General features: G+C 47.7%; 1 protein-coding gene across 5 annotated transcripts in view; it reads right to left on the reverse strand.

Moving 5' to 3' along the window:
• LOC115164464 (smoothelin) overlaps positions 1-12,948 on the reverse strand; it is a 94,569-nt gene that overhangs the window by 5,080 nt on the left and 76,541 nt on the right. For 3 of the 5 annotated variants that reach the window (XM_029716984.1, XM_029716982.1, XM_029716983.1), the window contains exons 11-19: positions 4,963-5,157; positions 4,501-4,576; positions 4,120-4,152; positions 2,960-3,142; positions 2,771-2,833; positions 2,578-2,647; positions 2,289-2,444; positions 2,076-2,202; positions 1,645-1,796 (exon numbers count right to left, since the gene is read on the reverse strand). In XM_029716984.1, the coding sequence (XP_029572844.1) occupies positions 1,645-1,796; positions 2,076-2,202; positions 2,289-2,444; positions 2,578-2,647; positions 2,771-2,833; positions 2,960-3,142; positions 4,120-4,152; positions 4,501-4,576; positions 4,963-5,157 (1,055 nt within the window). The remainder of the gene's footprint in view (positions 1-1,644; positions 1,797-2,075; positions 2,203-2,288; positions 2,445-2,577; positions 2,648-2,770; positions 2,834-2,959; positions 3,143-4,119; positions 4,153-4,500; positions 4,577-4,962; positions 5,158-12,948) is intronic. The other 2 variants (XM_029716985.1, XM_029716986.1) reach the window with 1 other exon arrangement.

Genomic DNA, 12,948 nt, shown 5'->3' on the forward strand with positions numbered 1-12,948 from the left:
ATAGTAGTAGTAGTAGTAGTAGTAGTAGTGGTAGTAGTAACAGATCCAGGAGCTGACTGTACAGACATGAGAGAGAGGAGGGATAAAAAGGCCCACCCCAACCCTCTTACTGTAGGGCCCCTGGAAACAGTGAGTTGAGTCCAATAGCTGAATGTGATGAATCCAAAGGCTGCATCCTGTGGATTCACATTCTTTTCCTTCCTCAGGCAGGCATTCTTACTGTACATGAATGGGTAGTTAGGTGGTAGTTAGGTGGTATTAAGGCTAAGAGATGATGGTGAGAACCCAGAGGTCCTGTCCTGCTGAGCCTGAGGAATACATAGACTGGCAGCTCTGTGTTGATTTTACAGAGGTCAGACAAACATACCCAATAGAGGGATCATATCTGTTCAAAGAGGAGTGTGGGGGTCTGGGGCAGAGGAAGAGGAGTGTGGGGGTCTGGGGCAGAGGAAGAGGAGTGTGGGGGTCTGGGGCAGAGGAAGAGGAGTGTGGGGGTCTGGGGCAGAGAAAGACGAGTGTGGGGATCTGGGGCAGAGGAAGAGGAAGAGGAGTGTGGGGGTCTTGGGCAGAGAAAGAGGAGTGTGGGGGTCTTGGGCAGAGAAAGAGGAGTGTGGGGGTCTGGGGCAGAGAAAGAGGAGTGTGGGGGTCTGGGGCAGAGAAAGAGGAGTGTGGGGGTCTTGGGCAGAGAAAGAGGAGTGTGGAGGTCTGGGGAAGAGAAAGAGGAGTGTGAGAGTCTGGGGCAGAGAAAGAGGAGTGTGGTGGTCTGGGGCAGAGAAAGAGGAGTGTGGGGGTCTGGGGCAGAGAAAGAGGAGTGTGGGGGTCTGGGGCGGAGAAGGAGGAGTGTGGGGGTCTTGGGCAGAGAAAGAGGAGTGTGGGGGTCTTGGGCAGAGAAAGAGGAGTGTGGGGGTCTGGGGCAGAGAAAGAGGAGTGTGGGGGTCTGGGGAAGAGAAAGAGGAGTGTGGGGGTCTGGGGCAGAGAAGGAGGAGTGTGGGGGTCTTGGGCAGAGAAAGAGGAGTGTGGGGGTCTTGGGCAGAGAAAGAGGAGTGTGGGGGTCTGGGGCAGAGAAAGAGGAGTGTGGGGGTCTGGGGCAGAGAAAGAGGAGTGTGGGGGTCTGGGGCAGAGAAAGAGGAGTGTGGGGGTCTGGGGCAGAGAAAGAGGAGTGTGGGGGTCTGGGGAAGAGGAAGAGGAGTGTGGGGGTCTGGGGCAGAGAAAGAGGAGTGTGGGGGTCTGGGGCAGAGAAAGAGGAGTGTGGGGGTCTGGGGAAGAGGAAGAGGAGTGTGGGGGTCTGGGGCAGAGAAAGAGGAGTGTGGGGGTCTGGGGCAGAGAAAGGCGAGGGAAGTTCTGGTTCTCAAGATGTTTGACGGATTCTGAGTTCAATGGGGGGGTTGGCTAGACAGTGAATCTAATTTCCCACGAACAGAGCCTTGGGGTGGTCAGACGATTGATGGTCTTTGGGACGGAGGATGGTTCACTCAGATCCTGGTCCATTCTGCTGTAAATGGCCATGGAGCAACTCCAAGAGTGAAGCTTCCATTTAGCCCAGGGCTGAAGTTCTGACTGCATGTCATACTTCAAGACATCACATTCAGTACGTCTATGAGCGCATGCATGATGTACAGTTTTCAAGTGTGTGTGTGTACTCACTCTGCAGTGCTGAAGGCCACCTCAAAGTTGTGTCTGCGGTTGGCAGCAGTGAGAGAGGAGTAGTCAAAGGCCTCTGGGAAGAAGTTATGGACCAGGGCACAGAACGCCATGCCATCACTCCAACTGGAAGAGAAGTTCTGGATGTCCACATTCTGCAGGAGGAAAGAAGAGGAGAGGAATACTATATTCAATCACAAAGCATTAACCAATGCTTCCAAATATCATTAGTCACCTCATAGACTAGACTCAAGAGCATGTGAGAGAACACAGCATTGCTGACAGAGAAGACATGGTGGCAGGTTTTGATTGCAGTAGAGGGGTTATAATAAAGGCCTAAGCCTCATAGCAGGATGAGCTAGTGTGAAGTGTGAATGCCTCAGATCTTTAAGGAGACTGGACATTCAGCATAGTGCCATGGTGGGTTGGCTCACCTCGTATGAGCGGGTCTTGGCGCGGCACCAGTCCAGCAGCATCTGTTTGATGGAGTTGGCATTGGGCACCACACAGCTGGCGGAGCGTTGGACCATGTTCACCTTGGCAACCGCTTTATTCCCTGGCCTGAAGAAGGGAGATTGGTTTACGTTAGTATGGACCTGTTTAAACTCTTCTCCTTCTTTGCTATTCTCAGTTCTTTCTATCCTTACCCTCCGCTCTCCTTCTCCAACTTCTCGATCATGGCTTTGCGGGACTGTGCGGCGGACGTCTTGGGCAGACTCTGGGCTCTCATCAGCTCCTTACGCTTCTCTGCCTGCCGGCGCTCCGCAGCACGGGACGCCGAGTCATCCTCACGGTCAAACACACTGATGGAGGAAGATAGAGAAGGGGTAAATTGCAGTTCAACACAATTTCCGTTAATCCTATAGGGGTTGCAGAGGAGGAGGGTTTAGGCACAGAATTTAATACAGCACAGTATTATATGGGTTCAGTTCTCACCTGCCCACTTTCCTGGCGGAGCTGGAGCTGGTAGAAGAGTAGCTGTAGGACTTCGACTGGACTGTCCCCACTAGAGAACACAGGGAGGTGGTGGTGGTGAGATCACACAACACCATATATGGAGGAGAACAGATAGCAATCAAATGATGATGATGATGATTTAAATGAGGAGGAAGATGCATTGATGACTCACTGTCTGTTTTCTTCACATAACTGGCCTCCATGATGGTGCTTTGAGCTGTCCTGCTGCCATCCCCTAGACACACAAACACGTACATTAGAACCATTTCAACTGACCTGGGAAGATCATGCAGGAGCTAGTGTACTGCCCAAATGTATCAGCCATGTTGTCAGCCTAAGACATGGTGTATGATTGGCCTACCAGACTGGGCGAAGTGGTTTGTCTTGGTGACTTGGCTGAGGGTGGAGCCATCAGCTGACTTCTCCACCTTCCTCATCACGACCTCTTCAGCTCCTCCTCCTCCCGTACGACCCTTCTGAGCGCGCTCTTCTCTCTGCTGCCGAAGCTCCACAAGACGAACCTCTCTCTCCTTTTCTCTCTGGTCTGAGATAGAGGAGAGGAGGGATGGCAGGAGGAAAAGGTCAGTGGAAAAAGAGGGAGAAGAGGCACTCAACAAGTTGACAGCATCTCATCTGCTTCAAAGCCAATCTAAACATGGGTTGAATGTTTGCGGAGGTACATTTCAAGATTCTTTCCAAAGTACCATCAAATGCCTTGGAACACAAACAGCCACCCACAGGTGAAAGACAAACACAACCAACCCCAGGCTGTGCTGTGGTGGGGCATGTGCTGAACAAACAAAGAGTGCAAACAGAGACCCTGAACATCATGTCAGACCAGTGAGACACTGGCATAGAAAGGCTACTGAACGCTGTCCAACACTACTGTTACCCGATGCCTGGGAGCTCTAGCAGTCTTACCTGTCCATATACCTTCCTAATCCCCAGAGACACAGTTAAGCGCTCATTATAATGGAACTAAATACCTCTGGTCTTTCACTTACTGTTTCAACAGATTGGCTAGGGTTAAGTGTAACACAGGGATGAACTAGGTGGCTAGCTACTAAGCCCATGGAAACTTCTCTGATACAGAGTTCCGAGTCCTGTCTGGAATCTCAACAAACAGTCAGCACTTTGCACCCAGCCATCCATATGTGGAACAACATGAGGTGTGTTTGCCCTGAGACAGTGAGTGAACCATAAAGTCCTGCATCATCCTGATAGATCACATATGGCACTGTGGTGAGTGCTGGGTAGTCACTCCAACATCTACAGAAAACATGAAGACTCATGCGTTCCCTCATCGTCCACCATACAGGTTCCGCATGTTCATGGTTGTTGCTGGTCAGTTCATGATCAATGTGTATCACTGAGAAAACTCAAATGACAAGCTTGAAATAGCACTGGTGGGACAGTATGGTTGACAATGAGGGGATACAGCCAAGTGGGACATTGATAAATGACTAACACGGATGCATATACTGTATTAACATAGTCCACAAACACACAGGACGTTCCTACCTATTTCCTCCTGTGTACATCCCAGTACGGCCTCTGAGAGCAGGATGGGAGAACGTGAAAATAAGATCAGAAAATAAGGATGGAAAATGGCGAGAGATGAGGCAGGTACATGATGCAGACTAGATTTGATTAAGGTCAAACTACCAGCAGAAAGACCCAGCAGTTAATATCATAATTAAAATAAGACAATGATGGAGAAAAGACAACAGCTACAAATATGAAACCAGAGGGGGAAAATAACAAAGAGATGGATAAGGAAGAAAAAAAAGGAGGTAAATAAAGAAATTAGGTTGAGGTATAGAGTGACACTGAGAAAGGTGTTAGAGGTTGGAGAGAGGGAAGGGACACGAGGTTGGTTAGTCTGGCTGTGGTCTCTCTCACCTCTCTTCCTCTTACGCAGATCTCTCATGGCTTGTCGGATCATCTTCCTCTCCTCAAAGTCCTTGGACTCATCCAGCTGTCGGAAAGAACAGGACAGACGGAAGGAATGAGAGGGGTCGGTCTTCAGACAAACTCAGTCATATAGCTCCAAATACACACAGCACACACACACAGTGTAGTGTACACACACACACACACACACACACACACACACACACACACACACACACACACACACACACACACAGTGTAGTGTACACACACACACACGCACACGCACACACACACACACACACACACACACACACTGAAATGTAAAGGTATGAACTTTCCAAATATAAGTTCTCTCAGCAGATCAGAGTTAACTCTTCACTAATACACAAAAACAACAACATTGCAACACATTTAGGTCTGGGGACTTGAGGACCGTAAGCATGTGTGATATGGGGGAGGGCGAAGTACCATTTTATCCAGGAGCTCCTCATCGTCGATGGCGGCCAGCTGTTCTGCAGTCAGTTTTCCGGAGCGTTCTTCGACTTTGGCCCGAGCTGCAGAAGAGCCGTTGGGTACAGTAGCCGGGGCCTGACAGCATGCCACCTGCACCGAGGGCTCCACTGCAAACACTGGCTCTGAGGCCATCACAGGCTCTGTCTCCATCTACACAGACAGAGAGAGAGAGAGGGCAAGGGAATGATGGGTTATTTCCAGGTTATACAGCATTTTAAATCTGGATTGGCATCCATTTTAGACTGTGTGAGTGTTAATAATTTTTTATCCTCAGCTGATGGTCAATGTTAGTGGCAGCCCAGACATAAACAGATACAAAAGGTGGTCGATCATACTCAAAGACCATTCTCCAGCTGGTGAGAAACCATGGGACCAGGACACACAAGGCCAGGGGAGGGACAGAAATTGGAGGCTTCTGATCCGTCAACCCCTACAGCTGTGTTTACAGAAAAGACACCGAGGCTTACTGACATTTAGGATGGAATGAGCACTGGAGGATTTCAGGAAAACTTCCAGGAACTTTTGGAGGTGGGAGGGGGAGCATGTACACCAGGGATCAACTAGACTCAGCCGCGGAACGATTTGTTCTTGAGTGGATGATCAGGGGGCCGGAACATAATTATAAATAAGTTGTAGGCTGCAAATTGACCGCAAGAAGGCCAAACAGATAATATTTGACTAAAACATAACCATTTCAAACCTTGTTTACATTTGTATTTGATCACGTGTCTCTATGCGTGGTAATACTTGGGAACAGATTTCCAAAATTAAAATCACTTGAAGCTGATTTCCTGGTGTTTTTTTACTTGCAACAATAAAAAAAGAAGGACAGCTGAGGACTTGTGAGGCATCTGTTTCTCAAACTAGACACTCTAATGTACTTGTCCTCTTGCCCAGTTGTGCACTGGGGCCTCCCACTCCTCTTTCTATTCTGGTTAGAGACAGTTTGCGCTGTTCTGTGAAGGGAGTAGTACACAGCGTTGTACGAGATCTTCAGTTTCTTGTCAATTTCTCGCATGGAATAGCCTTCATTTCCCAGAACAAGAATAGACTGATGAGTTTCAGAAGAAAGTTCTTTGTTTCCTGCCATTTTGAGCCTGTAATCGAACCCACAAATGCTGATGCTCCAGATACTCAACTAGTCTAAAGGCCAGTTTTATTGCCTCTTTTTATTGCCTCAGAACAACAACAGTTTTCAGCTGTGCTAACATAATTGCAAAAGGGTTTTCTAATGATCAATTAGCCTTATAAAATGATAAACTTGGATTAGCTAACACAACGTGCCATTGGAACACAGGAGTGATGGTTGCTGATAATGAGCCTCTGTACGACTATGTAGATATTCCATTAAAAATCAGCCATTTCCAGCAACAATAGTCATTTACAACATTAACAATGTCTACCCTGTATTTCTGATCAATTGTATGTTATTTTAATTGACAAAAATTGTGCTTTTCTTTCAAAAACAAGGACATTTCTAAGTGACCCCAAACTTTTGAACGGTAGCACACACACACACGCACGCACGCACGCACGCACGCACGCACGCACGCACGCACACACACACACACACACACACACACACACACACACACGTGTGCCTTTGGAAAGTATTCAGACACCTTCACTTTTTCCACATTTTGTTATATTACAGACTTAATCTAAAACGATTTAAAAAAAATCTTCAGCAATCTACACACAATACCCCATAATGACAAAGCGAAAACAGTTTTTACATTTTTTTTTGTAAATGTATTAAATCTAAAAACCAGAAAAACCTTATTTACATAAGTATTCAGACCCTTTGCTATGAGATTTAAAATTGAGCTCAGATGCATCCTGTTTCCATTGATCATCCTTGAGATGTTTCTACAACTTCATTGGAGTCCACCTGTGGAAAATTCTATTTATTGGACATGATTTAGTAAGGCACACACCTGTCTATATAAGGTCCCACAGTTGACAGTGCATGTCAGAGCAAAAACCAAGCCATGAGGTCACAGGATTTGTCAGTAGAGCTCAGAAACAGGATTGTGTCGAGGCACAGATCTGCGGAAGGGTACCAAAACATTTCCGCTGCATTGAAGGTCCCCAAGAACACAGAGGGCTCCATCATTCTTAAATGGAAGATGTTAGGAACCACAAAGACCCTTCCTAGAGCTGGCCGCCCAGCCAAACTGAGCAATCGGGGGAGAAGTGCCTTGGTCAGGGAGGTGACCAAGAACCCGATGGTCACTCTGACAGAGCTCCAGAGTTCCTCTGTGGAGATGAGAGAACCTTTCAGAAGAACAACCATCTCTGCAGCACTCCACCAATCAGGCCTTTATGGTAAAGTGGCCAGACAGAAGCAACTTCTCCGTAAAACGCACATGACAGCCCGCTTGGAGTTTGCCAAAAGGCACCTAAAGACTCTCAGACCATGAGAAATAAGATTCTCTGGTCTGATGAAACCAAGATTGAAGTCTTTGGCTACCCATACTATTTGCATTGCCCACCACCTCCCCCTCTGGAACGCTGCTGCTATTCTCTGTTATTATCTATGCATAGTCACTTTAATAACTCTACATGTACATATTACCTCAATTACCTCAACACCAGTGCCCCTGCACATTGACATTGACTCTGTAATGGTACCCCTGTATATAGCCCCGCAATTGTTATTTACTGCTACTCTTTATTATTACTATTTGTAATTCTTATCTCTTACTTTTGAAATTTTTTTAATATATATTTTTTAGGTATTTTCTTAAAACTGCATTGTTGGTTAAGGGCTTGTAAGTAAACATTTCACTGTTGTATTCGTGACAAATAAAATTTGATTTGATTTGAATGCCAAGCGTTACGTCTGGAGGAAAGCTGGCACCATCCTTGCGGTGAAGCATGGTGGTGGCAGCATTATGCTGTGGGGATGTTTTTCAAAGGCAGGGACTGGGAGACTAGTCAGGATCGTGGGAAAGATGAACGGAGCAAAGTACAGAGATCCTTGATGAAAACCTGCTCAGGACCTCAGACTGGGGTGAAGGTTCCTCTTCCAACAGGACAACGACCCTAAGCACACAGCCAAGACAATGCAAGAGTGGCTTCAGGACAAGTCTCTGAATGCCCTTGAGTGGCCCAGCCAGAGCCTGGACATGAAACCGATCAAACATCTCTGGAGAGACCTGAAAATAGTTGTGCGGCATCACTCCCCATCCAACCTGACAGAGCTTGAGAGGATCTGCAGAGAAGAATGGGAGAAACTCCCCAAATACAGGTGTGCCAAGCTTGTAGCATCATATCCAAGAAGACTCAATGCTGTAATAGCTGCCAAAGGTGCTTCAACAAAGTACTGAGTAAAGGGTCTGAATACTTGTGCAAATATGATATTTCGGTATTCATTTTATTTTTTTATTAGCAAAAATAATAACCTGTTTTTGCTTTGTCATTATGGGCTATTGTGTATAGATTGATGAGGGGAAAAAACAATTTAATCAATTTTAAAATAACACAAGGAACAGAGGGCTCATGTCATGTGACAGGAGTAAAGCACTACTTTGGCTATGGGCCTGTAGAGGTGCAATAATGTAAACTGTGTAGGATTGAAGCCAGCTTTACTCCTATAGAAGTATACACACTACAGTACTGTAAAAGCACAAGCACATTGTCCAGGAGCAGATGGTGCACCTCAGTCAGTGCTGTTACAGACAGGAAAGATGTAGGCTTTTTGTGTGCTCCCACTGCTGACAGGCGAAGAAAGGAGATGAGACATGGACATAAACACAGCACAGTCTTCCATTAAGATACCACTGGCTTTGTAACCATTTCTTTTAAGAGGCCATGAAGCCTATAGATAACACCTCTTAAATAGATTTAAATATGGTGCCACATGCCTTTTGCAGACAATAGAGGCTAGGCTGGTCTGCTAGACTTTATTGCTTTTGTTGTAGATGTCCAGGTCCAGATTTAGCCCCAGACTGCTGGCACTGACCCCATCAGCCCCCCACCCCCTCTCCTCCCAGAGAGACCAGCCAGGGACAGGGTGCTCCCCCCAGCCCCAGTGCAGACAGAGCTGTGTGATCCAGGGTGGCCTCTGGTTCTGGTCCTGAAGGTTTGGACTGAGACTCAGGGGTCTGACCCATGGGACAGGTCAGGGTGAGAGCCACTTGACCGCAGTGGAATGTTATTGGACACAGCCCTGCAAAAAAACACCAAAACAAACAGGGCCTCACTGGAACAGATGCTTGGACATGTGTGGGCATTGTGGGGTTAGGGGTGAGGGAGAGGACAGATCCACTTTAAATGGCTTGTTATATAATTAATTTGTGATTTGGGTACCAGTTATAGTACCCTAGGGCGAGAGATGGGGTTATTTTCTTCTGTGAGAGTGTGAGAGTAGACATAGGTTGTATGAGTGGCTGGTGTGCCTAACACTATGCCAATGTGTGACGTGTCCGTACATCTTTAGTACTGGGTTATATAAGAGCTCTAATTCATTGATGATTGGAAAGAGACAGGCTTTCTTGTCTTCTTTCATGGGCATGAGAGTGGACATTGTGCTAAGGGTGTCCGGTTGAGTCTAACTCTACGCCATTGAGAGTGTCCGTTACACTCTAGACCTACAGGACTCGGTTATGTAAGAGGTGTTGAGACAGAAGTGGATCTATATAGTACGGCATTGTGAAGCATAGGAGTCGGGTAAGATCAGCTTCCATGCATGCCAGTCATCTGTCAGTCTGTGACATGACTGAACAAAAGGAGAACAGCTTCCGTCTGGGTGGGAGAGTCCTGACGGACAGGACCAGCTGGTCTGGGAGCATTACTGGGCTAAGGACCCTGTCCAGCTGAATAATACCACATCAGTTCCCTTCAATATCCCTCAAAATGTCATCAACATACAACAATAAACATACACTATAGAGCCAGGACGCTCTGTCACTCAGAGCAGCTCAGAATACATTACATTATTAGGAATAACAGACTTTGCAAACCTTCACACACACCAATCTACAGAATCCTACAGTCTAATTTCCCAACCAACAGAGCAGAGAGGTCAACAGGCTTCAGAGCCTATCAGTGTCAGTGAAACCGGTGTTCAAATCAAAATCAAATCAAATGTTATTGGTCACATACACATGGTTAGCAGGTGTTAATGCGAGTGTAGCGAAATGCTTGTGCTTCTAGTTCCGACCATGCAGTAATATCTAACAAGTAATCTAACAATTTCACAACAACTACCTTATACACACAAGTGTAAAGGAATGAATAAGAATATGTACATAATACCAGACTAATACCATCAGAGTAATTAGAAGGTAAATAACATAGGACAGAGAGAGAGCCTCTACATTGTCAGCTCCTTGGCTGGGTTCCCTTTGCCCCAGTCAAAACACAGAGCAGAGCTGACCTTCATGACCTGAACTACAGCAGGCTGCAGGGTTCAAGAGCAGTCTGACTGCCTCTAGAAGGCTGAGGAGCACATCAGGTCCAATCTCTCAAGTCCTCTAATCACAAAGGGTCTGGACCATGGGGGGGGGGGGGGGGGGGGGGGGGCTGATGGAGTGCCATTTGTGTGTCACACACCTGAGATGTAATCAGAGAGAGCACCCAGGCTGTGAACCATCATTTGGCCACAGAGAAGGGTATGGTTCAGTATCTGACCAGGATCACTGTGTGATCCACATATCCCAAATCAAATCGTAATGTCAAAGAGTGGTGAAGAGTTCCTAAAAGACTGAAGGGTAGTCCAAGTCCAACACAATGTTAGGGACCTATTTTAGGAGGAGAGTGCCACAGAGATCTTAAGAGCCCAGTGTTTGGGCAGTAGACCAGAGGCTTTCATTATGACCAGGCGGCTACTCAGAAGATTAAATGACAGCAAACAGGATACTTCCTCCCACTGCAGGATGTGTGTCCCCTGCAGAACACGGAAACAAACAAGAACACCTGCACAAACACTCAGGGCAGTGAGGGCACCTCCACAAACCCCAACATCCACCCAATGGGATTAATGCATATCAGTGACAAACGCAGGTGTCACACACTCACAGACAATGAGAGAGGGGCTGGCACGAAACAGAGAGAGAAGAGAGAGAAGGTCATGCTTTGTGGATGGGAGGGGATGATGTGGATGGGAGGGGATGATGTGGGATGATAGAGATCCTGTTGGAACTGTCCTCATAAGTAGAGGGTGGAAAAAGATAGCAGGAGAGAAGGAGGGGCTACAGAAAGGCATGCAGACAAAGCTGGCGAGTTGATTGGTTACGGTTAAATCCCCTTCTTCACAATGATACCCCTAACCCGGAGATGTAACCAGCCATCTGTACTGACAATGTGCTCTAATCTGCTGTCAAGCTGAACACTACAACCATAAACTAACCTAGACTGTTCAGATGCTCGTTATAGATGCGAAAACCTGTCATCCAAGACTAGAGGAAAATATCTAGGCGTCAAAGAGGGATAGGGAAGAGAGTGTCATTAAAGAATAAAAGGCTGGAAATGATTCTAAATATTTTGTCAGGAGGGGATCCACACAGGCATAGAGAGAGGCATACCATGCTGTTGCTGCGCGAGATGCCTCCTAGTCCTATCAGTGAGGAGGTGGAGGAAGAACGACGTGTGGCAAATTTGGGACAGTGGGGGACTGGGGTAGCCTCAGGTTCACAATCTGGTCCATCGGGTGTATTAGGGCTGAGGGGTGTGCTGGATGGAAGTTGGAGGTCATTGGGAGTGCTGGGTGTTGGATCCGGGATGAAGGCTGTGTAAGGTGGTGGTTCAGGCAGACCCAGGGCCTGACACAGAGCCTCCACCTGGCGGGCCAGCCTCTCCTGCTGGATACGCAGCCTCAAGTTCTCCTCCTGCAGAGCTGCCAAAGCTGTAGACAGAGGAGCCACACGCGCCGCAGCCTCCTCGAGCCGTGCATCCACCCGCTTCCCAAAGGCCTGCAGGTCACTGTGGATCTCCCCCACGGCACAGCGCAGTGTCAGCTCCAGCCCACACTCACCACCCTCACCCTCCTCCTCCTCAGCCTGATCTTGGGCTAGCAGGTCACCAATCACCTCCTCCAAACCAGACTCAGCACACAGGATGTCTGGATTGCCCACCAGGGGCTGTGGAGCCTCTGAGGCCGACAGGAAGTCCAGGTTCACTCCAGGCATGGTAGGTAACTGCTCTCAATATCAAAAGTTACACCGAAGGTCGGATCTCGTTACAATGAGATGCAAAGTCCCTCTCTTTCTAGGAACCAAATCGAGCTCTAAGAGTTAAACAATCCAAGAGCGATGTTAGTTGACTTTTCAGTATGTATCCCCTGGGAGGAGAGGACAGTAGGCTCTCTCTCAGTCTGCCTGTTTATAGAGACCCTCCAAAACATCTCTAGTTCTTTATACCCCCCACAAATCCCAGATAGCCAATGAGCATTCACGGAATCCCGTTTCCAAGGCAGCAGAGGCCCCCACCCCTTTTTTTCCCTCAGGTGCCATAGCCCCATCTATTATTCCACTGAGCCAGTCAGGGCCTGGGTGTCTGGTGGGGGGCCGGAGGAAAAATACGGGTGACAACAATTCATAAATCCCTCCCCCCCTCTCAACCCCCCTTTTATTTAGAACCCTTGTCCTTCACACCTCGATTGGCAGGCGACTGGGGTTTGGATGGGGCTGTGTCTGTGTCTGGCCGACTAAGTAAAATTCTGTCGGCCCTCTCAAAGTGTTTGACAAACTGCAGCCTCTCAGGCTTGACATTATGAGTCAGTTGAGCTGCATGGGTCAGGTCAGAGGACAGGTCACCAGGGGTTAGGAGAACCTAAGAAGCACACCGAGCTGTGAGAGAGAGACAGAGGGTGGTCAATGTGGTGGGCTATAGACAACCTGAACCTGGTTCTGGCTGACCCTGGCCGTGGGGAAGGCTCTTGTTAAAGGCCAGCTGCTCTCTGCCGTGTGCTTGCTTTGGAACTTGCTGATAGAATAT

The sequence above is a fragment of the Salmo trutta genome, chromosome 27, assembly GCF_901001165.1.
Source record: "Salmo trutta chromosome 27, fSalTru1.1, whole genome shotgun sequence".
NCBI classification, from domain to species: Eukaryota; Metazoa; Chordata; class Actinopteri; order Salmoniformes; family Salmonidae; genus Salmo; species Salmo trutta.